This window comes from Oncorhynchus kisutch, linkage group LG1 (genome assembly GCF_002021735.2).
Source record: "Oncorhynchus kisutch isolate 150728-3 linkage group LG1, Okis_V2, whole genome shotgun sequence".
NCBI lineage: Eukaryota > Metazoa > Chordata > Actinopteri > Salmoniformes > Salmonidae > Oncorhynchus > Oncorhynchus kisutch.
The window spans coordinates 68019148-68046795 of NC_034174.2; the positions used below are offsets into that span (position 1 = coordinate 68019148).

Consider the following 27648-nt stretch of genomic DNA (forward strand, 5'->3'; position numbering starts at 1 on the left):
ACAGTGTGCTAGACATTCTCTTAGGGAGGGTGAGAGACATGGACTTAGTGTACTTTTTTAATTGAGTTTGGAACACAGAAATTGTCTCAACATGAGAAGCTTTGCAGAGGAATTGGATGACTGTTCTTCCAGTATCTCTATTATCCATTTCTTCCTCTCTACACACACACACACACACACACACACACACACACGCTTTCGCTATGCAGTCTCACAGTGACCCTGGCTCTAACTCCAGGAATGACCCCCCTCCAGCTCTGATCTCTTTCCCTTAGTGAATGGGTGTGAACATGCCGCCTAGTAACACCAGACCCGACCAACCTCTCAGCCCCAGACGTGATGATGGCTGTCAAGGAAATGGGCGCCGGAGGCTGGGTACACAGTGAACCTCTCACTGATGGCTTTTGGGAAGCCTGTTGTGGCATTTTGAAATCCCAATGTGCCACGTGTATTGTCCTTGACAGGGGGGAAGTGTAGGTCAGAGGAGGGATGGGAATGGGACGCTAAAGACAATAGAGTTATAGAGAGAGAGGTTTGAACTTTAGGGGATGTTGGGAGTGTTGTCAGGTTTACTTGAATGAAGTTTGAAGTTTTTAAGATCCAGAGTCAACTAATCAGTCTTTATGGTGAGACTACCCCTCCCTCCGGAGTAAAAGTGCCATGGCTGTCTTGACGTAAGTGCTGTCGTAGCGGGTCACATCAGGAAGTGTGTCATAGTAACACAGCTGAGCGGCTCTGTGAAGATTCATATAGCTAAGTATTCATCCTTTGTGCCTGGCTGAGAAAGCTGAGTGCTTTGGCTCTTTGGGAGTCTCAGGCGTGTACACAATACAATGCTGACAGATGCCAAAGGGATATGATTGGATATACTCTGCTGATAGTCATCAAGTCTCTTTTCTTCAGCTTTTTAACTCTCTCAGTACAAGCCAAAGGTCACAGAGCCTAGTCAGCAGTGGCATGTAAGCCAGACTTCCCCAAAAAATAGAAGAAAACAAATAACATACAATAATTAATCTTTAGTCTCTCTGTGTTTCATAATTTTCCTTCAATTCGCAAGAGGCTGAATGTATCTCACAGGAGAAAGGATCCGAGCAAGCGAAACAGCGCCCCTCTGCCTCTCTACGTGTATGCAATCTATCTGAAGCTGTCTGGTCCAAACGAGTACGATATTGTTGCCACCCGTAGCATTGAATGCAAAGGAAGCCAGCGAGCATCTGGTCTCCCAATCAGCATTGAGCTAAACTGAGCGAGCTCAACTGTGAATGGTCCTGGTGCACCAAAACAAAGTATGCTCTCAAATCCCATTGAGAGCATACGTCATTGATAGAAAAACTTGAATTGCTGCATCTCGTTGTGTTGTTGTCCTCCTTTGGCTAATTAGCCAGCTAGCTAAAATTGTCCCTTTCGTAATTAGCCATGGATAGAGATAGGGATTTGTACTTGTGCTTTTACTTTTCCCCCCGAACTGGCCAATGATTATAATGGCAATTCTGATCCCAACCATTAATTCATACATTGTTGTGCCCCTGACCTGAGACGGGTTGCATAACTCCCTGGTATGGCAACAGCTCGGCCTCCGACCGCAAGGCACTACAGAGGGTAGTGCGTATGGCCCAGTACATTACCGGGGCCAAGCTTCCTGCCATCCAGGACCTTTATACCAGGTGGTGTCAGAGGAAAGCCTTAAAAATTGTCCTCCAGCCACTCCAGCCACCCCAGTCATAGACTGTTCTCTCTGCTACCGCAAGCGTTACCGGAGCGCCAAGTCCAGGCCCAAGAGGCTTCTAAACAGCTTCTAACCCCAAGCCATAAGACTCCTGAACAGCCAATCAAATGGCTACCCAGACTATTTGCCACCCTCATACGCTGCTGCTACTCTCTGTTCTTATCTATGCATAGCCACTTTAATAACCCTACCTGCATGTACATAATTACCTCGGCACCGGTGCCTCCGCACAATGACACATTGACTCTGAACCTGTAACACCTGTATATAGCCCCGCTATAGTTATTTACTGCTGCTCTTTAATCATTTGTTTTTCTTATCTCTTACTTTTTGACGGGTATTTGTAATGTAAGGTCTGCCTACACCTGTTGTATTCGGCACATATGACAAATAAAATGTGATTTGATGCAAGTTCAATATGTAGCCGGATGTAGAAGGCTAATGTTAACGAGCCAACGTTTCCTATGAATAGAAGTTAGGCTAGCGAGCAAGCATTTTACCCAGGTAGCATAGGACAACAAAACATAAAAGCATGTACTGCATGACAGAGTGATAGACCGTTTTGTCAACATGAAAGAGAGGAGGATGGCATTGGCTTTGCTCTACAAGTAGGGTGAGTCAACATGTTTCTCTACTTACCCGAATGTGCACACACTCAGAAATCAGAACCATGGACAGCCACATCGTATTTAGCTTACGTTGATTGGAGTAAATCGTTTTTGGTGTATTTTAGGCGTCACTGTATTAGACTAAGCAGAGGTGATTTGATGATGTTGAAAGCACACTGCAATAGTGGAGGCAGCTCCTGTTTTCTTTGTGACTTGCGGTAACTCTCTGTGGTTCTAAATCAATAGTTGTTTAGTGGTCCGAAAATGTCGGAAACTTTAAATAGCTTGACCATTCTATAGGCCAGGTAACTGTCTGTTACTGCACATGCTATATATGTTGTATTATGGCTTTTTTTGTGGATGGGGGGACAGGGGGCTTGGCTTTTTACACTTTGTTCTCCCCAATTGGTAGTTACAGTCTTGTCTCATCACTACAACTCCCGTACGGACTCGGGAGAGGCGAAGGTCAAGAGTTGTGCGTCCTCCGAAACACAACCGAACCAAGCCACACTGCTTCTTGACACAATGCCCATTTAACCCGGAAGCCAGCCGCACCAATGTGCACTGCTCCCGACCCGCCACAGGAGTCGCTAGTGCGCAATGGGACAAGGACATCCCTACCGGCCAAACCCTCTCCTAACCCGGACGACGCTGGGCCAATTGTGCACCGCCCCATGGGTCTCCTGGACAGAGGCTGGACTCGAACCCAGAATCTCTAGTGGCACAGCTAGCACTACAATGCAGTGCCTTAGACCACTGCGCCACTTGGGAGGCCTTTCCCCAGTGATTTTCCCCACGCACCGCTAGTACTAGTTAGAATACACCTCTTCTCTTCCTTTCAGCTCCCTCAAAGGATGTTATATCTGATTCTGCACATCAAGCCCAGTCCAGCCTGCCATCCCTGGGGCTAACCTATGTGTGACGAGGTGAAAAGGATATCTCTCCTTATTTCTCTCTCTCTCTCGTGCTCTTCCCCTCTCCTTCTCTCTCAGCTTTATTGTCATTTGACTTCCAGACATAACACACATCTTGTATGTATTTGTCATTGCAAAGGGTATCAAAGTAGACCGTCTCCCTCTTCCTCCTGAGGGATGAGACTATCAGATTCTCTGTTCAGTCAGTGGTGGTGGTGTGAGGTTTCTCAATCCCCAGTCCAGCTGGTGTCTCAGTTAGTCGGGCTCAACACAGAGCAGCTCAACAGCGGGGGAGAGTTAGTTAGCAGAGCCGCTAGGGAACCATGACACCAGCAGACGAGACTCAGAAGAGACTCGGAGGAAGAGAAGGCAGACTGACTGAACTGTTGAACCTCTGACTTCCTTTAGCTCAGCAAGCTAACAAAGTATTTTGGCACGCAGGACACTCAGCAGCATACCTCAATACACCTTCATCAAGGAATTACTGATCTTTCTGACAGGTCTAGGATCAGTAAATAAAGTTAAATCTAAAAAGTGTAAATCTGCGAAAGAAATAGGTAGTTGTGGATGCAGTTGAATGTTTGATCAAGAAATACTGATCTAGGATCAGATGGTAAATACATGTATAATCCTCATTTGTGCAACTAGTAGGCATAAATCTGCGAAAGCAATAGGGAGTCGGGGAGGTGGAAGCAGTGGAATGTTTGATTTCATGGCAGAGTGTTTGGCTCGATTTGAAATTCTGCAGTGGGTCTGAAGCTGAAACGTTTTGAACTGGCTCCATCCCACACTAGTTGTTGGGACTCTGAGGGAAAACAAAGCTTGATGTTAACAGCTCGGGGCAGACAGACAAACGGGTTAGATATAGTGGCTGAGATGTGGCGAAGCTTATAATACATGATCTATGATCACAATGTGTAACAGCAGGTTAGATGGAATAGTGGTAAAGGATGGTAAACTACCCGTAGTAATTACACTCTGGTTACCAAAGTGGTAAAAAGCTAAGTAAATGTTATAAAGCAACTTAAAGAAATGGCCTGGCAAGATGTACACATTGATATACACATAAGTATTTATTGTAATGTCATTCTGTTAGGTATTTCCTTTTGCTGATGTCTGGCTGCCGCTGTAAAACCCCATAAGTAGCTGTTCATACTTGGATCTATTTTTCTTGGTGATTTATATTCTGCTCAAAGCCCACTGGGGGTGAGGGAGGTAGGACACAGAGGTAGACTCACTCGTGCACAAACTTTCTCTCTCGCTCGCTCGCTCTCACGCTCTCATTTACTCACTGTGAGCCAGAGCACTGTCTGCACCAGAGCACTCAGACAGTCAACTCTTTTCTCAAATGGTTCCCCAGAGTCTCTGTGGGTTCAGACCATCAACAGTAATTACAAGGAACACAGTTCTTCTACCTCTACTTCTCAAACGCTGGGGAATTGCTAAAAAGTCTTTGTACTCAAAGGCTGAAAGGTTTTTACCTCTAACGTTTCTCATAACAATGACTGAGGAAGAAGCCTCCAACTTGTTGCCAAAGCGTAGATTTTGTGACTTTTAATTAATTGTTTTCATCACAGCAAAAGCGTTAGGCCCTGGCTAGATTTTTTAAGAAGCATATCTCTCTGTTTTTCAGTTTTTGCTATGTGTGTATTTGATTAAGCCTGGAATAAACCCTAATTGAATTCCTTAGCCTGCATTGAACCAGACAAAATCAATGTTTTGCTTGGCAGCATACAAAGATGATGATCTGGTCCCAAGCTACCTTATCCATGATGCTACAGTAGGACATGTTGTGTCATATAGGCATCTTTATGCGTATGCCAGCTTTATCCTGTCACAATGTTGCTATGCCAACCCAAGTGTGTGTGTGTGTGTGTGTGTGTGTGCGTGCGTGCGTGCGTGCGTGTGTGTGTGTGTGCGTGCGTGCGTGTGTGTGTGTGTGTGTGTGTGTGTGTGTGTGTGTGTGTGTGTGTGTGTGTGTGTGTGTGTGTGTGTGTGTGTGTGTGCGTGCGTGCGTGTGTGTGTGCACCCATTTGCCTACCTGTTCTACCATATCATTCCAAAATGTAGATCTGGAAAGAAGTTGAATAGAAAAACTGAACTTTTGTCTGTCTTCCTCTCTGATCAGAAGAGGACATCGTCTCCATGGCAGACTCCACCATCACCATAGATGACATCGAGGGAGAGCTTTTCAAGATTGACAGGATTCGAGATGTGCTGGTCAGAAGAGAGTCAGAACTCAGATACATGTGAGTGTCTTGTATGTCAGTTATCTCTTTTTATTTATTTTATTTCACCTTTATTTAACCAGGTAGGCAAGTTGAGAACAAGTTCTCATTTACAATTGCGACCTCTAATCTGGATAGCTCTACTCTGGATATCTCTAATCTAGATAATTCTACTGTATTGTCACGTATTATTCTGAATAGCAGGGTGGTGTGCTTGTGTGTGTGTGTGTGTGTAACTAGTGTCCGAAATGTATTTTTTGGCTCACCTGCCAAGGGGACTGGTAGAAAAGCATCTTTTTTCACCGGCCAAAATAATAAATTGCCTTTGTGGGTCAAATATACATTCATTTAGCCACCGTGCTTCTACACCTGCATTGCTTGCTGTTTGGGGTTTTAGGCTGGGTTTCTGTACAGCACTTTGAGATATCAGCTGATGTACGAAGGGCTATATATATACATTTGATTTGATTTCAGTGCATTTCATTGATATAAGGTATTATGTTGAATACAAACTTAAAGAAGAGGCCAGAGCAGAATTTGAAACAACATTATTTTAATATATTGATCAACAGTTAATCAAATCAAGTGTATTTGTAGAGCACATTTAAAAACAACTGTAGTTGACCAAAAGTGCTGTCAAAAATGATACAATTATGAGAAGTGCAGTGGACATAGAACTGGTGTTCTCCTGATACAAAGGGGAAACACATCTACAAATCCTTTACTTTGAGTAGAAATACCCTGATAAAATACAGGTCAAATAGAGACTTATCAGATGGTGGTTAATTTTGGCTGTGGCTCGATTTAATTTCCCAGCCTGAATACAACTGAAGAACTCTTGAACTCCAAATTCTACTGAAGCATTGGCTATTAAATGTACGTAAGGATCAAACATAAAAGTACATTTGAAGGTTTTGTAAACCTATCAGATGCTTAATCATTGTAATAAACTTAAACCTCCTCATCAGACTCCTCACTCTCTACCGCAATCAGCCTCTTTGCACAGTCCATGAAGTCTGGCCTCCTGCTCCTGACAGAGTCCTGGTGCCACAGAATCACAGCTTTTATCGGACCATACTCCCTGATCTCTGGAGAGGACATGGTATTAAAACCTCTTTCACATTCAGCTGTGGAGGCAGGGAAGGACAGGACCAGGTCAACCAATGCTAGCAAATCAGGGCAGGAATGCTGATGGCTGCTGTTGACACAGAACCAGGACATCTTCTGCAGGTACTGGGGCCCTTGGTACATCGGCACCTTCAGGACAGTCCACTGGTCAGGGATCCTTTCAACATGGATGCCAGAGGTCTCCAGGACAGTCCACTGGTCAGGGATCCTTTCCACATGGATGCCAGAGATCTCCAGGACAGTCCACTGGTCAGGGATCCTTTCAATGTGGATGCCAGAGGTCTCCAGGACAGTCCACTGGTCAGGGATCCTTTCAACATGGATGCCAGAGGTCTCCAGGACAGTCCACTGGTCGGGGATCCTTTCCACATGGATGCCAGAGGTCTCCAGGACAGTCCACTGGTCAGGGATCCTTTCCACATGGATGCCAGAGGTCTCCAGGACAGTCCACTGGTCAGGGATCCTTTCAACATGGATGCCAGAGGTCTCCAGGACAGTCCACTGGTCAGGGATCCTTTCCACATGGATGCCAGAGGTCTCCAGGACAGGCTTGAAATGGTCCACCAGGGTTTCCAGTTCAGTGTCTCCAAAATCTAGAATAATTGTATACATTACAACAAGCATCATGCAGTTTAAATTCTCAAACTATAAAAATATGATCCTGAATCTAACCTGACTGCCCTGTAATAGAAAACAGAGTAACTTGCTGCTGCATGTCCTGACTCTGGCCAGTTGGTGAAGCTGACCAGCTTGGTGGCACACAGGACCCCTATACTGGTGTCCTGGAACCTGTCAGTCATACTCTCCACTCGCCTGTCAAGCATTTTGTCCTGTGAGGTGACGAGCGTCTTGCTGTCACCTCTGGTCAGTGAAATTCCCTCATATCTGTTGGCCATTGTGGCCTTTCATCATGGGCCCTTCTCTGATGACAACAGGCTCATTTTACCATCCTTTCAGAATGTTCCTTTACAACACACTCTCTCTCCCTCTCATTGACATAATCCTTTCTCTTAATTCACTTAAGGGAAGTATATCTTATTGCAGCTTAAATAAACATACCTGGTTTTGTACTTCTTAAGTACAGCCTGTGTTGAGCACAAGGAGCTGTGGGCTTCTGCTATGGTGATGGTGGACCTCTGCAGACAGGCGGACAGGATGCTCAAGTGTGTTAGTGTGTCATGCAGGAGGCCACAGAAGCGGATAACAACAGCCTCCCTCGCAGTACTATTTCCTGGCCTTGGCCTGCTGGACACATCAGACATTTTGGGCATCAGCAGATTGAATCTGAAATGGATAAAGAACAAAGACATACAAATAGACAATTAATTGCCGTCCACAAAAAAATGCTATTAGATATGACACATTTTATCAGTGCATAAAGCATTGAAACATGATGTTACTAATTGTAACCGTGTTTGTTGTTATTACTGGACATTACATATTGATGATGACATTCGGAGTAATTAGCATAGCAATCTAGAGCCACTACCTGTTCCAGGTGCTGGACAAGCCCCTGGTAACCTCGCAGGAAGTGGTCCAGTGCACGCAATAGGTGTCCTACCCATCGGGTCCCGCCAATTCTGATGGGCGCCAGTGGTGTGTGCCCAAGAGCCTGGAAGCTGTTTACCAGGTTTGCCCTGTTCAGTGGACTGCTGTGGTAGAAGGTGTAGAGCCCACTGAGGAGGTCTTCTACTTTCTGAAACATCAAGTTGGACCGGATGGCATCAGAAAAGGTCAGTTCAAGTCGATGTGCCATACAGTAGATGCCGATGATGTAAGTCCCCCTTCAGCCGGCTGACCGCACCATTCTTGGCTCCGGTCATCACAGCAGCTCCATCTGTTCCAAGAGCGACCAACTTGCTCCCCCACTCCCTCCATGATGGCACTGATGGCGTTGCTTATGTGTGCCGTGTCTGTCTTCTCCACCTACTTGATGCCAACAAACCTCGACTCGATCTTGCCCTTGTGACAGAATCTGACAAACTAACTCCTCGTCTTTCACAGAACTGTCTGTGGTGCCATCTGACATGATGGAGAGAGTTTTTCAGATTCTCTCTGATGTTGTTTCTCACCACCTCTGCAGTATGGTGCCTAAACTCTTTGGCCTGCTTCTCATTTCTATATGTTGAGCGAACAGCAAACTGCAAAAATCAAACATCAAATGAATTCAGTTTTAACATATAGATAGCTCTGAATCCATGATATGGCAGTGGTTGAAAAGCAATTTTCTGTCCATTCAAAAATACGTTTTCTGAACAACAGGTTATGGTCAATAATATCAAATTCTGCACTGAAGTCTAAAAGTACAGCTCCCACAATATTCTTATTATTAATTTATTTCAACCAATCATCTATCATGACACAAGGCGAGACCCAGATGCAGATGGTTGGAGTCTTACAATATTTATTAATCCAATAGGGGAAGGCAAGAGAATGGGTGTGTACAGGCAAAAAGGTCAAAACCAGAGTCCAAAAGGTACCGAAGGGCAGGCAGAATGAAAGTCAGGCCAGGCAGGATGATCAGACAGGCGGGAAAGAAGTCCAGAGTCACGCAGGGGTCAAAACCAGGAGGACTACCACAAAGAGAATAGAAAAAAAAGAGTATGGGAAAAACACGCTGGTTGACTTGACTAACATACAAGACGAACTGGCACAGAGAGACAGGAAACAGGGATAAATACATTGGGGAAAACAAGCCACACCTGGAGGGGGGTGAGACAATAACGTGGACAGGTGAAACTGATCAGGGTGTGACATCAGTCATTTGTGTCAGTGCAGTACATGTTGAGTGCCCTTCTCTATAAGTATGCTGGAAGTATGTTGTCAGTTTACAGAGAAATAGCATTGTATTTGGTCAAACACCATTTTTTCTAACAGTTTGCTAAGAGCTGGCAACAAGCAGATAGGTCTGCTTTTAGAACCAGTAAAGGCCGCTTTACCACTCATGGGTAGCCGACTGACTTTGGCTTCCCTGCAGGCCTGAGGACAAACTCTTCCCTCTACACTCAGATTAAATATATGACAGATAGGAGTGGCTATAGTGTCAGCTACCATCTTCAGTAGTTGTCAATGCCAGGATGTTTGTCATTATTGATCAATAACAATCATTTTTGCACCTTGCCCACACTAACTAAAAATAAATATGACAATGCTTTTCTTTCATTATATGTTTTTTTATGCATGAATACAATGGCTCACTGTTCGTTGTTGGCATTTCTTGTCTAAGTTTGCCCACTTTGCTAATGACGTAATCATTAAAATAATTGGCACATCAAATGGTTTTGTGATGAATAAGCCATCTGATTCAATGAAAGACTGAGATGAATTTGTCTTTCTGTACATAAATTCATTTAAAGTACTCCAATAATTTTTCCATCATTCTTTATATCATTGATCTTGGCTTCATAATACAGTTTCTTCTTCTTTTTGTTGAGTTTAGTCACATCAATTCTCAATTTGCAGTAAGTCAGTCAATCAGATGTGCAGCCAGACTTATTAGCCACTCCTTTTGCCCCCATCTCTTTCAACCATACAGTGCCTTGCATTACAACCTGTAATTTAAATAGATTTTTATTTGGATTTCATGTAATAGACATACACAAAATAGTCCAAATTGGTGAAGTGAAATGAAAAAAAAGCAAGCGGCAAAATTGAGACCAAGGAGCTCTCCAAACAGGTCAGGGACAAAGTTGTGGAGAAGTACAGATCAGGGATGGGTTATAAAAAACGATCTGAAACTTTGAACATCCCACAGAGCACCATTAAATCCATTGTTAAAAAATGGAAGGAATATGGCACCACAACAATCCTGCCAAGAGAGGTCCACCCACCAAAACTCATGGTCCAGGCAAGGAAGGCATTAATCAGAGAGGCAACAAAGAGACCAAAGAAAACCCGGAGGGAGCTGCAAAGCTTCACAGCGGAGATTGGAGTATCTGTCCATAGGACCACTTTAAGCCGTACACTCCACAGAGCTGGCCTTTATGGAAGAGTGGCCAGAAAAAAAAACATTGCTTAAAGAAAAAAATAAGCAGACACATTTGTTGTTCCCCAAAAGGCACGTGGGAGACTCCCCAAACATATGGAAGAAGGTACTCTGGTCAGATGAGACTCAAATGTAGCTTTTTGGCCATCAAGGAAAACACTATGTCTGGCTCAAACCCAACACCTTTCATCACCCCGAGACCACCATTGTCACGAGAATTTTCAATCCCAATGATAATAGCTAACAATCAATAGCTTTGACCAATCCCAGAGGTTTGTAAGACCCTGGGTTTAATAATAATTAGGCAAAGACTCAGCTTATGCAAAAGGCTCGTACAGTTTATTCACGAGAATGTTCTGAAGTCCATAATACAAAGACATCCATTTTATAACTCACTCCCTACTTACGCACATACCTCCACACAAACAGTAGATATCCTAAGCACATACATACACACGAACAGTAGGTGAGTTGTATCCACTGTTTATCACTACCAAGCCGACAGTTCAATTCCCCCGAGATTAGAGGAACCTTGAAAGGACTCCTTGTCCTATTGTAAGTTTCTCAGAGTTCTAGTATGGGGAGGTCATACACAGTTGAATTGTTCTTGGTATCTTCTTAGTCACACACACACACATTTCTCTCCCTCCCATGTCTCTACCAAACCTTATTGGACTTATGTTTAGTACTTTAATTATTCATTATACATGCTACATAAACTAATAATCACTAATAGTTACACTTCAGGGTGGAATTCTTTAATCATTACTTTTAAGCATATAAATTCCCTTATAAACCATCCCACAGTGAAGCATGGTGGTGGCAGCATAATGCAGTGGGGATGTTATTCCATTGGCAGGGACTGGGAAACTGGTCGGAATTGAAGGAATGATGAATGGCGCTAAATACAGGGAAATTCTTGATGGAAACCTGTTTCAGTCTTCCAGAGATTTGAGACTGGTACGGAGGTTCACCTTCCAGCAGGACAATTACCCGAAGCATACTTCTAAAGCAACACTTGAGTGGTTTAAAAGGAAACATTTAAATGCCATGAAATGGCCTAGTCAAAGCCCAGACCTCAATCCAATAGAGAATCTGTGGTATGACTTAAAGATAGCTGTACATCAGCAGGAAAAGATTGCTGTACACCAGCAGGAACCCATCCAATTTGAAGAAGCTGGAGCAGTTTTGCCTTGAAGAATGGGCAAAAATCCCAGTGGCTAAATGTGCCAAGCTTATAGAGACATATCCAAAGAGACTTGCAGCTGTAATTGCTGCAAAAGTTGGCTCTACAAAGTATTGACTTTGGGGGGTTGGGGTTGAATAGTTATGCACGCTCATGTTTTCAGTTTTTTTGTCTTCATTTTTGTTTGTTTCACAATAAAAATATGTTGCATCCTCAAAGTGGTAGGCATGCTGTGTAAATCAAATGATACAACCCCCCCCCCCCCCACACCAAAAAATATATATATTTTAATTCCAGGTTGTAAGGCAGGCAACAAAGTAGGAAAAATGCCAAGAGGGGTGAATACTTTCGCAGGCCACTGTACAGTTTTTAAATTCCTCATCAATCCATGGATCCTTAACAGATCTAACAGTCAGTGTCTTAATAGGTGCATTTTTATCAATAATTGGAAGAAGCAATTTCATAAATTCATCACATTTTAAACCCAGCTTTTGGAACTTTGGCTTTTCTGGCTATAGCCACTATATTGTGATCAACGCATCCAATGGGTATGGATACAGCTTTACAACAAGGTTCTACAGTATTAGTAATAATGTGATCAATACATGTAGATGATCTTGTTCCTCTAGTGTTTGTAAAAAACCTGGTAGGTTGATTAATAACCTGAACCATTTACAGACACTGGTTACAGCTAGACGCTTCCTGTTGAGCGGACATTTTCATGAAAACCAGTCAATATTCAGGTCTCCGAGGAAGTATATCTCTATGTTTACATCACATACACTATCAGGCATTTCACACAAATTATTTAGAAACTAAGTGTTAGCACTTGGTGGCCTATAGCAACAACCCAAAATAATAAACTTTAGATGTGGCAGGTGAACCTGCAATCACAGCACTTCAGTGACACTTGACATGAGATCGTCTTGACATGAGATCTTCTCTAAGCATTACAGGGATATGGCTTTGAATATATATATAGAGAGAGAGCGAGAGAGAGAGACAGAGAGTAGAAGTTGGAAGTTTACATACACCTTAGCCAAATACATTTAAACTCACTTTTTCACAATTCCTGACATTTAATCTCAGTAAGAACTCCCTGTCTTAGGTCACTTAGGATAATGTCAGAATAATAGTAGAGAGAATTACTTATTTCAGCTTTTATTTCCTTCATCGCATTCCCAGTGAGTCAGAAGTTTACATACACTAGTATTTGGTAGCATTGCCTTTAAATTGTTTAACTTGGGTCAAATGTTTTGGGTAGCCACAATACGTTGGGTGAATTTTGGCCCATTCCTCCTGACAGAGCTGGTGTAACTGAGTAATTTTTGTAGACCTCATTGCTCGCACAAACTTTTTCAGTTTCGCACACAAATCTTCTATAGGATTGCGGTGAGGGCTTTGTGATGGCCACTCCAATACCTTGACTTCGTTGTCCTTAAGCCATTTTGCTACAACTTTGGATGTATGCTTGGGGTAATTGTCCATTTGGAAGACCCATTTGCGACCACGCTTTAACTTCTTGACTGACGTCTTTAGATGTTGTTTCTATATATCCACATAATATTCTTTCCTCATGATGCCATCCATTTTGTGAAGTGCACCAGTCCCTCCTGCAGCAAAGCACCCCCACAACATGATTCTGCCACCCTCGTGCTCCACGGTTGGGATGGTGTTCTTCGGCTTGCAAGCCTCCCCCTTTTCCCTCCAAACATAACAATGGTCATTATGGCCAAACAGTTTCATTAGACCAGAGGACATTTCTCCAAAAAGTCCCCATGTGCAGTTGCAAACCGAAGTCAGTTTTTTTATGGCGGTTTTGGAGCAGTGGCTTCTTCCTTGCTAAGCGGCCTTTCAGGTTATGTCGATATAGGACTAGTTTTACTGTGGATATTGTAACGGTTTTCTTTAGGTGAAGTAGAGGCGGACCAGAATGCAGCGTGATTTTTATTCATGTTTTTTAATGAAGAAAACTATACATGAATAAACTAACAAAAACAATAAATGTGAGAAAACCTAAACAGCCTATCTGGTGGCAACAAACACCAAGACAGGAACAATCACCCACGAAACACTCAAAGAATATGGCTGCCTAAATATGGTTCCCAATCAGAGACAACGATAAACACCTGCCTCTGATTGAGAACCACTCCAGACAGCCATAGACTATGCTAGATACCCCCACTAAGCCACAAACCCAATACCTAACAAAAACCCAAGACAAAACACACCACAATAAACCCATGTCATACCCTGGCCTGACCAAAATAATAAAGAAAACACAAAATACTAAGACCAGGGCGTGACAGAACCCCCCCCCCCCCAAGCTGCGGACTCCCGGCCGCACACCTAAACCCATAAGGGAGGGTCTGGGTGGGCGCCTGTCCACGGTGGCGGCTCCGGCTCGGGACGTGGACCCCACTCTAACAAAGTCTTAGTCCCTTTGCCTCGCGTCCTTAGATAGGCGACCCTCGCCGCCGACCTTGGCCTAGTAGTCCTCACCAAGGGCCCCACCGGACTGAGGGGCAGCTCGGGACTGAGGTAGCTCGGGACTGATGGGTAGCTCGGGACTGATGGGTAGCTCGGGACTGAGGGGTAGCTCGGGACTGAGAGGAAGCTCAACACTGAGAGGAAGCTCAGACAGGTAGTAGGCTCTGGCAGATCCTGGCTGGCTGGCGGTTCTGGCAGATCCTGGTTGACTGGAGGTTCCGGCAGATCCTGGCTGACTGGCGGCTCTGGCTGCTCCATGCTGACTGGCGGCTCTGGCTGCTCCATACAGACTGGCAGCTCTGGCGGCTCCTTGCAGACTGGCAGCTCTGGCGGCATCCTGCAGACTGGCAGCTCTAGCAGCTCCTTGCAGACTGGCAGCTCCTTGTAGACTGGCAACTCCTTGCAGACTGGCAGCTCCTTGCAGACTGGCAGCTCCTTGCAGACTGGCAGCTCTGAACAGGCGGGAGACTCCGGCAGCGCTGTAGAGGCGGAAGGCTCTGGCAGCGCTAAACAGGCGGGAGACTCCGACAGCGCTGGAGAGGAGGAAGGCTCTGACTGCGCTGAACAGGCGGGAGACTCCGGCAGCGCTGTAGAGGAGGAAGGCTCTGGCAGCGCTGGACAGGCGAGGCGCACTGTAGGCCTGATGCGTGGTGCTGGCACTGGTGGTACTGGGCCGAGAACACGCACAGGCAGCCTGGTGCGGGGAGCTGCCACCGGAGGGCTGATGTGTGGAGGTGGTACTGGATAGACCGGACCGTGCAGGCGCACTGGAGCTCTTGAGCACCGAGCCTGCCCAACCTTACCTGGTTGAATACTCCCGGTCGCCCTGCCAGTGCGGCGAGGTGGAATAGCCCGCACTGGGCTATGCAGGCGAACCGGAGACACCGAGCGCAAGGCTGGTGCCATGTAAGCCGGCCCAAGGAGACGCACTGGGGACCAGATGCGTAGAGCCTGCTTCATGGCACTTGGCTCGATGCTCACTCTAGCCCGGCCGATAGCGAGAGCTGGAATGTACCGCACCGGGCTATGCACCCGCACTGGAGACACCGTGCGCACCACAGCATAACACGGTGCCTGCCCGGTCTCTCTAGCCCCCCGGTAAGCACAGGGAGTTTGCGCAGGTCTCCTACCTGGCGTAGCCATACTCCCTGTGAGCCCCCCCCCAATACATTTTTGGGGCTGACTCTCGGGCTTCCGTCCACGCCGCCGTGCTTGCTTCGCCAACTCCATTCTCCGATAACCTTCCGCGCACTGCTCCATCGAATCCCAGGCACTCTCCCTGGGTCGACCGCCCACCTGTCTATCTCCTCCCAAGAAGTATAGTCCATACTCTTGCCCTCCAAAACGTCCTCCCATGTCCATTCCTCTTTTCGCTGCTGTTGCTGCCTTTCACCACGCCGCTTGGTCCTGTTGTGGTGGGTGATTCTGTAACGGTTTTCTTTAGGTGAAGTAGAGGCAGACCAAAATGCAGCGTGATTGTTATTCATGTTTTTTAATGAAGAAAACTACACATGAATAAACTAACAAAAACAATAAATGTGAGAAAACCTAAACAGCCTATCTGGTGGCAACAAACACCAAGACAGGAACAATCACCCACGAAACACTCAAAGAATATGGCTGCCTAAATATGGTTCCCAATCAGAGACAACGATAAACACCTGCCTCTGATTGAGAACCACTCCAGACAGCCATAGACTATGCTAGATACCCCCACTAAGCCAAAAACCCAATACCTAACAAAAACCCAAGACTAAACACACCACAATAAACCCATGTCATACCCTGGCCTGACCAAAATAATAAAGAAAACACAAAATACTAAGACCAGGGCGTGACAGATATTGATACTTTTGTACCTGTTTCCTACAGCATCTTCACAAGGTCCTTTGCTGTTGTTCTGGGATTGATTTTCACTTTTCGCACCAAAGTACGTCCATCTCTAGGAGACAGAACGCGTCTCCTTCCTGAGTGGTATGACGGCTGCATGTTCCCATGGTGTTTATACTTGCGTACTATTGTTTGTACAGATGAATGTGGTACCTTCAGGCGTTTGGAAATTGCTTCCAAGGATGAACCAGACTTGTGGAGGTCTACAGTTTGTTTTCTGAGGTCTTGGCTGATTCCTTTTGATTTTCCCATGATGTCAAGCAAAGAGGCATTGAGTTTGAAGGTAGGCCTTGAAATACATCCACAGGTACACCTCAAACTGACTCAAATTATGTCAAGCTTCTAAAGCCATGACATAATTTTCTGGAATTTTCCAAGCTGTTTAAAGGCACAGTCAACTAAGTGTATGTAAACTTTTGACCCACTGGAAGTGTGATACAGTGAATTATAAGTGAAATAATCTGTCTGTAAACAGTTGTTGGAAAAATTACTTGTGTCATGCATGAAGTAGATGTTAACAAACTATAGTTTTGGCAAGTCAGTTAGGACAAGACATTTGTGGAGTGATTGAAAAATGAGTTTTAATGACTCCAACCTAAGTATATGCAAACTTCCAACTTCAACTGTATATATCAGCTACCCAATATATATATAAAACAACACCTCCCCCATAAGCATTTCTGTCTATTCTATAGATGTTATATCCTTGTATTGCTATTGCTGTATCATCAAAATACTTATTTAAGTGAGTTTAAGAAATGGCTAATATATGAATGTTATCTGATGTTATCAAGTGATTGATTTCATGAACATTATTTCTAAGGCTACCTATATTAATATGGGATATTTTCAGCCCTTTCCTGTGTAGCTTCTCAGAGAAAGACATAACATGGAGAAGAACAAACAAAGCAAGAGAACAAAAAGAAAACATTCATCAGTCCATTAACCAGTTGGTGTGTGTAAGTGTGTGTGTGTGTGTGCTGCGGGGTTGAAGCTATGAACCCATAGGCTTGGCTCTCTCATCCCTTCTAGGCTTTTGGGTCAGGGTTAAACTCAACACAGGGACACATCTGTGTGTGCGTGAATGCATGCTCACAGTTATGTACACTGTTAGAAGAGACAGGGTGATCCAATAGAGAGGAATGAAAGGAGGAATCCAGGAATGTCTATACTCGGGCATGATTATACTGCATATTTACTGGTGCTACACCATCATAACCCTATAGAATGCACTATAGTGACATCTCCTCCCTTCCTTACTGTGACACAGAGACAGGGAATGAGCTGTGATTCATTTAGAGCCAAGACTTTGAAACACAGTAATCTAATCAGACTTTAATTAGAAGAGCTGAGCATATAAAGTGCAAGTAGTTAGTGTAACGATCCCTGTATTTTGCCAATTCAGGAATATGGGTAGCGTCCGTGATCAAATGAAGTTTATCGAAAACCCATTCAACTCACCACTCATAACATTGATAACAAAGATAAGAAGCAAAGCTGCTTCAACAATTTCATTATAATTGAATAGAAGGGAGTATAATCTGTTTAAGTAGAATACGATGGTTCCCTTCGGGCCATACATCATCTGTATTCTGCACCTTGCCCACCGCAGGTCCCTATTCATCCCGTCTGACAGGTAGCGAGGTAGTGGAGGTAGAGAGGTGAGGCTCTCAGTTAGCTGACAGTGATGGATGTCTGTAGGCTCAGCTACCCAACTCAGCCTTTCCTTTTACTCAATACATTTCAAGCCTAATTGCCTCCACCATATACATTCCTCCTACAGAGAACCATTCACTTTTGGTGTTGGGCCTAGACTGTAGCACTCAATACTTCAATAGGATACGTGATAATTAACACTATTTCAAGTTTAGTAGTCAGAACCCCGAATCCATCACCAGAGGGCTACAGTTGGCCTACGGACAGGGGGAACCGTAAGAACAGTGCCCTGCCGTTCTCTTTATTGTCTTAGATAAAGAATAGAGTAGCATGGGTTCAAACTACAGTATAAACTGTAAAGGTCAAGGTTCAGCTTCATCTAGGCAACCTGTAAACCAACAATGAACTATTTACTGTATTTAATGCAGCAATAAATAATATATGCCGTTCTTATAAAAAGAAGAAGGGATGCAGTCAGTCTCTCTTCAGCTCATCTTTATAACCATTGAATCCGAATCAACTTACAACAGTGAGTGAATGTATAAACCTTAGGGCAGTGTCCCTCTTAGCTGTAGTGAAAAACAACTTTCCCTGTAATCCTCCCTATTGATAATGCTACTAAACTGACCCTCTCCCTCAGTAGCTAGTGATGTCCCTTCTTACTGATGTCATTAGGCTGACCTCTCACTCAGTTGCTAGTGAGGTCACTAGGCTGGGTACTGGGACCTCGGAAATCTCTGACTTCCGACATCAGTGCGTTCAAGACAACCAGGAACTCTGAAAAAAAACAAGATCCGACTTGGATCCATCTTTCTAGAACTCCCACTTTCTGGCCTGAAGATCACGGACGTCATGATTTGACCTTGTTTTTATCAGCATTCCCAGTTGTCTTGAAAGCACCATTATTCAGTAGCTAGTGCTGTCCCTTCTTAATGATGGCACTGGGCTGACCCCTCACTCAGTAGCCATGTCCACAACATTCTAATTATAGCACTGCCACTGAGCCCTGAATTAACAATGATGTAGCTTACTAATGATGATACTGTAGCTGACCCTCTCACTCAGCAGTGATGTTCTGCTCTATCTACACTACAGAATGAATAATGTTCTGCTCTACAGTACGTCACTACACTGACCTATGAGTCATCACTGATGTTCCTCAGAAGGGAAATGTGTCATGTGGCAGGAGACCAGAACTAACCCATGGTCTGATGTCTCCTCCTCCTAGTCATGGATGATGTACCCTGTCTGTCTGACACCACTCTCCAGCATCTAGAGCCGCCTTTCTTAAAGTAGGGGTCGCGACCCACGGGACCTGTTAATGGTGGGTCGCGACGTGTCAGTGTACATTTATAATTGTTTGATTAATTACAGGAATTGATTTGGCCAAGTGTACGTGCGCTCTCTGTTCAATGCACTTTCTGCTTAATTTTAAGCAGCGGCCTCTGCTCAGTTTGGCTGCTGCGCGAGTGTGAGAGGGAGATGCCCGTGTGCTTTGTGGTTTACCAGATCTTGTTTTCTGTAGTTTTCTTGAAGATCACTTCACGACACACGATGCAGCGCTGTCGTTCAGGCAGCTGATGATGCGCTGTCGTTCAGGCAGCTGATGATGCGCTGTCGTTGAGGCAGCAGATGACACGCTGTCAGCTACTGACTTTTTAATTTTTAAAATTTATTTTTTATATATTTTTTAATTGTCAATCAATCTTTTTTTAAATGTTTTTTTATTAACAACAAATCAATACATAAAGCACATGAGAGAACACAAGCATACATTGATTACAAACAATGGACAATCAAGCTAGGGGGTACAATATCACATTACAATTACACAAGGACCTTAAGGGACATACATAGAATTGTAAGTATAACAGCTTTTTTGTTAGTAGAGCATTTAACCGTCTTAAAATACAGTTCAATTTCTTTTTGTAGGGTACGAAAATGTGGTTTTCTGTTTGGAAAGTTACATTTGTGTATATGAAATTTGGCCAAAAGAATTATGAAATTAATTACATAAAAAATGTTCAGCTTATTTCTATTGTATGTATAGAATCTCTCCACAATAGTGTCAAATCTTCATAAATGTGTTCAATTATAAACCTACTAATGTCTCAGCTACTGACTTGTCATTCCCACTCGCCATCATTCACCACTGTCATCAAATGGACTCATGCTAGCCACAAGTTCTGACTGAGCTCAATTGTCATGAAACGCATATACAGCGATTAGTTTCTCTCTCTTTCATACAAACTTATAACAAGGAGCCCCCACAATGTGTTTTGTGTGTGGAAGTGCTTAGTAATGAAACTCGCATAACAAACAAATTAACAAAGTGACACGTCCTGACCAAACATCCACAACATGACGGTAAACCCAGGGAGTTCTTTCAGAACAGAGCAGAATGCTTCAGGAAACAGTGCTTCGACAGTGGAAAAGTAACGTTAAGTCAGCTAGCAAGGCATTGTTGTCATTTTATAACAGGCGATAAGCAGTAATAAGGGAGTACTAATTAACGTTAACTCTCATAGTAGTAGATGTGAGTTTCTCTTTCAAACAATCCCCTGGCCTTGTACACAGCTAATAGCTAACATTCTCCAAAGCAGGCTAGCTACTGATAGTGCAACCCTAAGTAACAGTACAGATGAAGATTAAACATTATCAGGCCTACTGTACATCTTACTGTAGAAACTATTGTTGAAACCTAGTCTAGGTTGGAACTGTTGCTGTTAAAATACAATAATAATTGTTATTCTTAACTGGAATAAACTGATTGAAGCTAGATGTTTTTTGAGGCAAACACACTCACACAGTTCGGTCTCCTGGCTGGCTGAGAAAGCAGTAGATGTTCTGCTCCAGTTTGGCACCGCATACCTATGCGAGTCAGGGTTCTCAACTCTTAAGTAAAAAAAAATCTTTAAAATTAAATTAAAAAAATTAAAAAAAGTTGAGAAACACACTCAATGCTGAGCATGACCTTAGGGTTGCACTGTCAAAAACTGAGCCCAGAATAGAGACTTGTTGAAAACTTCAACCAGCCACACACCTCTCATTAGGACTGTGTGTGTGTGTGGGGGGGGGGGGATCCTTTCCTCATTTATTGGAGAAGAGAGGTTTTGGCACAGGCACTATGTAAGGTTCTGGGTGTAGCTGGTGCAGAGGAGTCAGGCGCAGGACAGCAGAGATGAGTAACACAATGAACTTTACTCAAAATATCCAAATACGTAATACCAAGCCCACAAATATCGGACCAAACTTACAATAAAACAATCGCAAATTGGGATTGATGGGAAATTGAAACCAGGCGTGTAAAACAAAGACAAAACAAATGGAAAATGAAAAGTGGATCGGCAATGGCTAGAAGGCCGGTGACGTCGAACGCCGCCCGAACAAGAAGAGGGACCGACTTCGGCGGAAGTCGTGACACACTGTAAGGAAGCCCGACACTGCTTTTAATAATTGGATCTTGTTTTTAGCCTTTGATGACACTGTTTAGAATCTGAAATATCTAGTAAGTCAGGCATTCTGTTTATTATAGCTGTTGCACACCGCAGGTTCATCCTGCTGACAGGTAGAAAGGTAGAGGAGGTGAGGCTCTCAGTTAGCTGACAGTAATGGATGTCTGTAGGCTCTGTGATGCTGTGATACTGGGTTAACGGTATCGAAAATGTATACACTCACTATTGTAAGTCGCTCTGGATAAGAGCTTCTGCTAAATGACAAGAAAAAATAAGAAAATACATGTAAACTTAGATTGGACCATTTGCTGAATAGCCTAGTGGTTAATGCGTTGGACTAGTAACCGAAAGCTTGCAAGATCGAATCCCTGAGCTGACAAGGTAAAAAATCAGTCGTTCTGCCCCTGACCCACTGTTTCTAGGCCGTTATTGAAAATAAGAATTTGTTCTTAACTGACTTGCCTAGTTAAATAAAGGTTGAATACATTTTGAATAATGCAGGGTTTTTAAATAATTACATGTTTATGTCTTTAGGATGGATGACATTCAGCTGTGTAAGGAAATCACTCGCCTCAAGAAGGAGCTCCAGAAACTGGTGTCCGTACCAGGTATAATTCATGTTGACATTTTGTGCCCAACTATTATTTATTTATTATTATTATTATTTTTGTTTTCTTCGCTTTAGTTAGGGCAATGAGTATGAGAATAGTGTTTTCTAGACATGCTGTAAAACTTGCCATCAATGGCAGTAAAGATTGCCTCTGATTGGACAGACAATCTCTTCCTGACCTCTGTCCAACACCACACCCTCTACAGGTTCAGAGTACACAGAATCAAATAGTGGCGTTGTGCCATAAGCATAAACACTTCTCGACAAACGATACCTATCTTTCATAGTCAGCATAGTCAGCTGGGACCATGTGGGGCCTTTCTCACGCAGGGTAAATTCATTTGTGCTGATGAAACTGACATTGTCTTTGTATCCTGTGATATGTGTAAATTGTTGTGTATTTTCTGATTTCAGATTTTTCATGGGTTGTAAGTGCTGTAAAATAATTGGTAACACTTTACTGTAGGTGTTCTTATGCATGCATTCATAAAGCCTTATAACAGTTATATTAAGGCCAGAGGGGGTGTGGCCAATATACCATGGCTATGGGCTGTTCTTATGCACGACGCAACGTGTGGTATATTGGCCACATATCACAAACCCCAGAGGTTCCTTATTGCTATTATAAACTGGTAATCAACATAATTAGAGCAGTAAAAATACATGTTTTGTCATACCCATGGTATACGGTCTGATATACCATGGCTTTCAGCCAATCATCATTCAGGGCTCGAACCACCCAGTTTATTATGTCTGATATACCACGGCTTTCAGCCAATCATCAACCAGGGTCCAAACTACCCAGTTTATAAAACACATTATAACATTTGTAATAAGCTGTCATAACTAGGTTTAATGAATCATAATTCACTGCATAAGATGTTATAAAACCGGTTATAATTGGTTTTAAAAATGATTGTTCATCCTGTCATATATTGAGTTTGTTCTACCACTGATTTAACCCCTGTCGACAGTGTATATATTTTGGTAGATATTAGGGAAACATTGTTTAAAGAATGGTTTGAGTTTGTCACTTCTGTCATGATAATGTATACAGTATCTCTTCACAGGACTCTGTTATTATATACAAATTATACAGCTAATACATTTTGTGCATGGTGAAGGGACTACTGACCTCACTTAATAATTATTTGGTAAAACTTTACTGTAGGTGTCCTTATGCATGCATACACAAAGCCCTTATAACATTTGTCATAAGTTGTCAAAGGTTGTTGTAATTAGTTAAGAGTCACTGCATGAGATGTTATACAACTGATTATAATGGGTTCTGAAAATGACTGTTCATCCTGTTGTCATATGCTCTGTCAAGGGTTAATAACAACTACTATTTTACAGTCTTATGTCATATGTTATTACATGCTGCATAAGATTCTACATACCAGATGTTTTAACAGGATGTAAAGTAATTTACTAATCTCTGTGTCACATTATTACACTGAACGGAATGATGGTTGTCATAACCATGTCATATGCCCATATAGAGTGTGCACAGACACCTTAGTAAAGTGACATTAATTTCAGGTGTTATAAAAGTTATGAATCTGCTTATACCATGTGATGAGTTGAGAGTATCACACAATGTTACCATTCAAAGGATCTCCAAGAAATATAGACAAATGGGAGCACAGATGTACTTAGGATTTTTTAAATAAAAAAATGACACTTAACGTCAACAACTTGCCAAAAAAACACACGTTTAAAACGAAACGGAAGCAAATATAATTTTACAACAAAAATTAAAATTGCGGGGGTACATTTTTACATTTACATAATTTAGCATACGCTCTTATACAGAGTGACTTACAGTAGGGACTGCATTCATGTCCTACTTTTTTAAATCTGTCCCCTGGGCCCAGATTCACAAAACCCTTTTAAGAAGAAATGTCTTCTTTACTGCCATTTTTCCTTATCTATAGACTTATGAAGAAAGTTAAGCAAAGTTCATATTCCTCAAAAAGGTTATTGGAAATGTTATTGCGTTATTTCTTATGTTTCTCCTTAAGCCAAAGGTTAAGAAGAAATTAGATTCTTGAACATAATGCTCTTGGATTTGTTCTTGGAAATGTTCTTATTTCCCATATAGCTAAGCCCTTGTCTTAAACTCAGGGCAGTGAGAAAATAAGCTAATGATAGCAGTATTTATTATTTTAAACTCAAGAACAGGTTTTAGAACAGTCATCTCAGTACGAAATATGCTAACATGATTGTTTGCTAGCTACAGGAGTAATTCCTTACTTTGCAGAACATCCCACAATATATTATTTCACGTACTTTCACGTATCCAATGAAATGTTATTGAGAGCTCTTGTGCCAGCGAGATCATACCCCAACCAGAAGCCATGGATTACAGGCAACATTCGCACTGAGCTAAAGGGTAGAGCTGCCGCTTTCAAGGTGCGGGACTCTAACCCGGAAGCTTACAAGAAATCCTACTATGCCCTGTGAAGAACCATCAAACAGGCAAAGCGTCAATACAGGGCTAAGATTGAATCATACTACACCGCTCCGACGGTCGTCGTATGTGGAAGGGCTTGCAAACTATTTGATAGGAATTTTATGAATAATGACTAAACAATATCTACATTTAAATAGAACTATAACTAATTAAACTATACCCTGTTTTATTATATCTGATTAATAATGTTAATTCATAAGGAAGAGATTATGTAGCATGAACAAGGAGTAATTAAACATAATAAACACCATTCCAACTTAGTTGGAGAGGTATGTGTTGTATGTGTTTGGAGTAAGCAGAGAGGGTCATTAACCTATGGTTGAACCGACTCAACATTAACTCTGGGGCGTTTAGATAAGACAGCAAGAGTCGACCAAGGTTTTCCATTATCTGGAACTGTCTGCTAAATAGTGATAGATGATGGTGAGACTTCAGAGGTTAATCTTGATATAGTGGCTGTCTGGAGTGCACTAGTGGGTTGGAATAAACTTTTGAACCTGCTTTGTTTTGGTCGAGAGGAGGAGATTCATTCTATAACCAATGACGTCATATTTTGTATATAAACTGTTGTTCGTGGTTCAATGGGAGCGCTCTCACGAGAATAAATGCTATTGGCTGATTCTGAGACTGGTCTCTGTCTATTTTATGCAAATAAGGCTCATACAAATTCTTAGAAACAGACAGAGTGATTGAACAATAGACACATATAGGAATGATTAAATTATTAAATTCTGTTGACACTATTACGGAATACAAAGGGAAGCACAGCCGCGAGCTGCCCAGTGACACTGAATCTACCAGATGAGCTGAATCACTTCTATGCTCGCTTCGAGGCAAGCAACACTGAGGCATGCATGAGAGCATCAGCTGTTTCGGACGACTGTGTGATCACGCTCTCCGTAGCCGACATGAGTAAGACCTTTAAACAGGTCAACATCCACAAGGCAGCGGGACCAGACGGATTACCAGGACGTGTGCTCCAGGCATGTGCTGACCTACTGGCAGGTGTCTTCACTGACATTTTCAACATGTCCCTGATTGAGTCTGTAATACCAACATGTTTCAAGCAGACCACCATAGTCCCTGTGCCCAAGAACATAAAGGCAACCTGCCTATATGACTACAGACACGTAGCACTCACGTCCGTAGCCATGAAGTTCTTTGAAAGGTTGGTAATGGCTCACATCAACACCATTATCCCAGAAACCCTAGACCAACTCCAATTTCCATACCGCCCAAACAGATCCACAGATGATGCAATCTCTATTGCACTCCACACTGCCCTTTCCCACCTGGACAAAAGGAACACTTATGTGAGAATGCTATTCGTTGACTACAGCTCAGCGTTCAACACCATAGTACCCTCAAAGCTCATCACTAAGCTAAAGATCCTGGGACTAAACACCTCCCTCTGCAACTGGATCCTGGACTTCCTGACGGGCCGCCCCCAGGTGGTGAGGGTAGGTAGCAACACATCTGCCACGCTGATCCTCAACACTGGGGCTCCCCAGGGGTGCGTGCTCAGTCCCCTCCTGTACTCCCTGTTCACCCACTACTGCATGGCCAGGCACGCCACCAACACCATCATTAAGTTTGCAGATGACACAACAGTGGTAGGCCTGATCACCGACAACGACAAGACAGCCTATAGGGAGGAAGTCAGAAGACCTGGCCGGGTGGTGCCAGAATAACAACCTATCCCTCAACGTAACCAAGACTAATAAGATGATTGTGGACTACAGCAAAAGGAGGACTGAGCACGCCCCATTCTCATCGAAGGTGCTGTAGTGGAGCAGGTTGAGAGCTTCAAGTTCCTTGGTGTCCACATCAACAACAAACTAGAATGGTCCAAACACATCAAGACAGTCGTGAAGAGGGCACAACAAAGCCTATTCCCCCTCAGGAAACTAAAAAGATTTGGTATGGGTCCTGAGATCCTCAAAAGGTTCTACAGCTGCAACATCGAGAGCACTGGTTGCATCACTGCCTGGTACGGAAATTGCTCGGCCTCTGACCGCAAGGCACTACAGAGGGTAGTGCGTTCGGCCCAGTACATCACTGGGGCTAAACTGCCTGCCATCCAGGACCTCTACACCAGGCGGTGTCAGAGGAAGGCCCTAAAAATTGTCAACGACCCCAGCCACCCCAGTCATAGATTGTTCTCTCTACTACCGCATGGCAAGCGGTACCAGAGTACCAAGTCTAAGTCTAGGACAAAAAGGCTTCTCAACAGTTTTTACCCCCAAGCCATAAGACTCCTGAACAGGTGATCAAATGGCTACCCGGACTATTTGCATTGTGTGCAGACCCCCCTTTTACACTGCTGCTACTCTCTGTTTATCATATATGCATAGTCACTTTAACTATACATTCATGTACATACTAAGTTTGTGAAAATGTGAAATTAATGTAGGAGAATGTAACACATTAGATCTGGTAAAAGATAATACAAAAAAAAAGTGTTCTATTTTTTTTATCCATCATCTTGAAATGCAAGAGAAAGACCATAATATAATATTGCTGTTTAGGCACAATTTAGATGTGTGTGTAAAGATTCAGATTGATCCAGTGAAGCATTGCAATGCTGGACAATATTCTGCCCAAATGTGCCGAATTGGTCAATTGATACATTTTCAAGTAGATAACTATAGAGAACATACAAAAATTATATGGTAACATAACATTTAAGTTTACACACTCCCAGGAATGTCATACACGATGGATCATTAGCTTATACACTAACTTTCACACATCTAGATGGCCGGGCTAGGTGGGTGTGGAGCCAGAGACAGCAGGGGTTCAAACTGTAGAACCCAGTTCCTACATTTTAATATAAAAATTGATTTTATCAAACAAACCAATGCTACATTTTATCTCTAGGACCCTCACATGCTGACCAGACTGGACACATCGCGTGCGCGAGCATCGCAAAATAAATTTTGAAATCCATGTTAGTCAATTATTGCAACCACACTGCTCGCGCGCGCCAATGAGCGTCTGCGACGCCAAGGGCTAAGATAGAAGTTGTTCCTATTTCTGACGCAGATCGCGCTGAAAGTCCTGATATACGAATTTTGTTGCCCGTTGTCGTGGTAATACAATGATAGTTTAGTTGCGTTCACCATATAAGTTCAACGATGAAAAGGCCTGGAAGGAGGAGAGATGACTAGAAACGATTCAGTTGACCGTTTTATGTGTGGATTAATTTGTCGGAGTAGAGGACCTTGTGCATTTCAGGTAAAATAACAACTCAATGTTTATATCCCAGGACAAATTAGCTAGCTAGACAAATTAGC

The 27648-nt window shown here is 43.2% G+C and overlaps 1 protein-coding gene across 1 annotated transcript in view; it reads left to right on the forward strand.

The window, feature by feature from the left end:
* The window catches only part of LOC109888512 (bMERB domain-containing protein 1-like), a 49160-nt gene that overhangs the window by 3964 nt on the left and 17548 nt on the right, over positions 1-27648 (forward strand). The window contains exons 2-3 of the mRNA XM_020479687.2: positions 5377-5497; positions 21801-21874. Of these exons, the coding sequence (XP_020335276.1) occupies positions 5377-5497; positions 21801-21874 (195 nt within the window). The remainder of the gene's footprint in view (positions 1-5376; positions 5498-21800; positions 21875-27648) is intronic.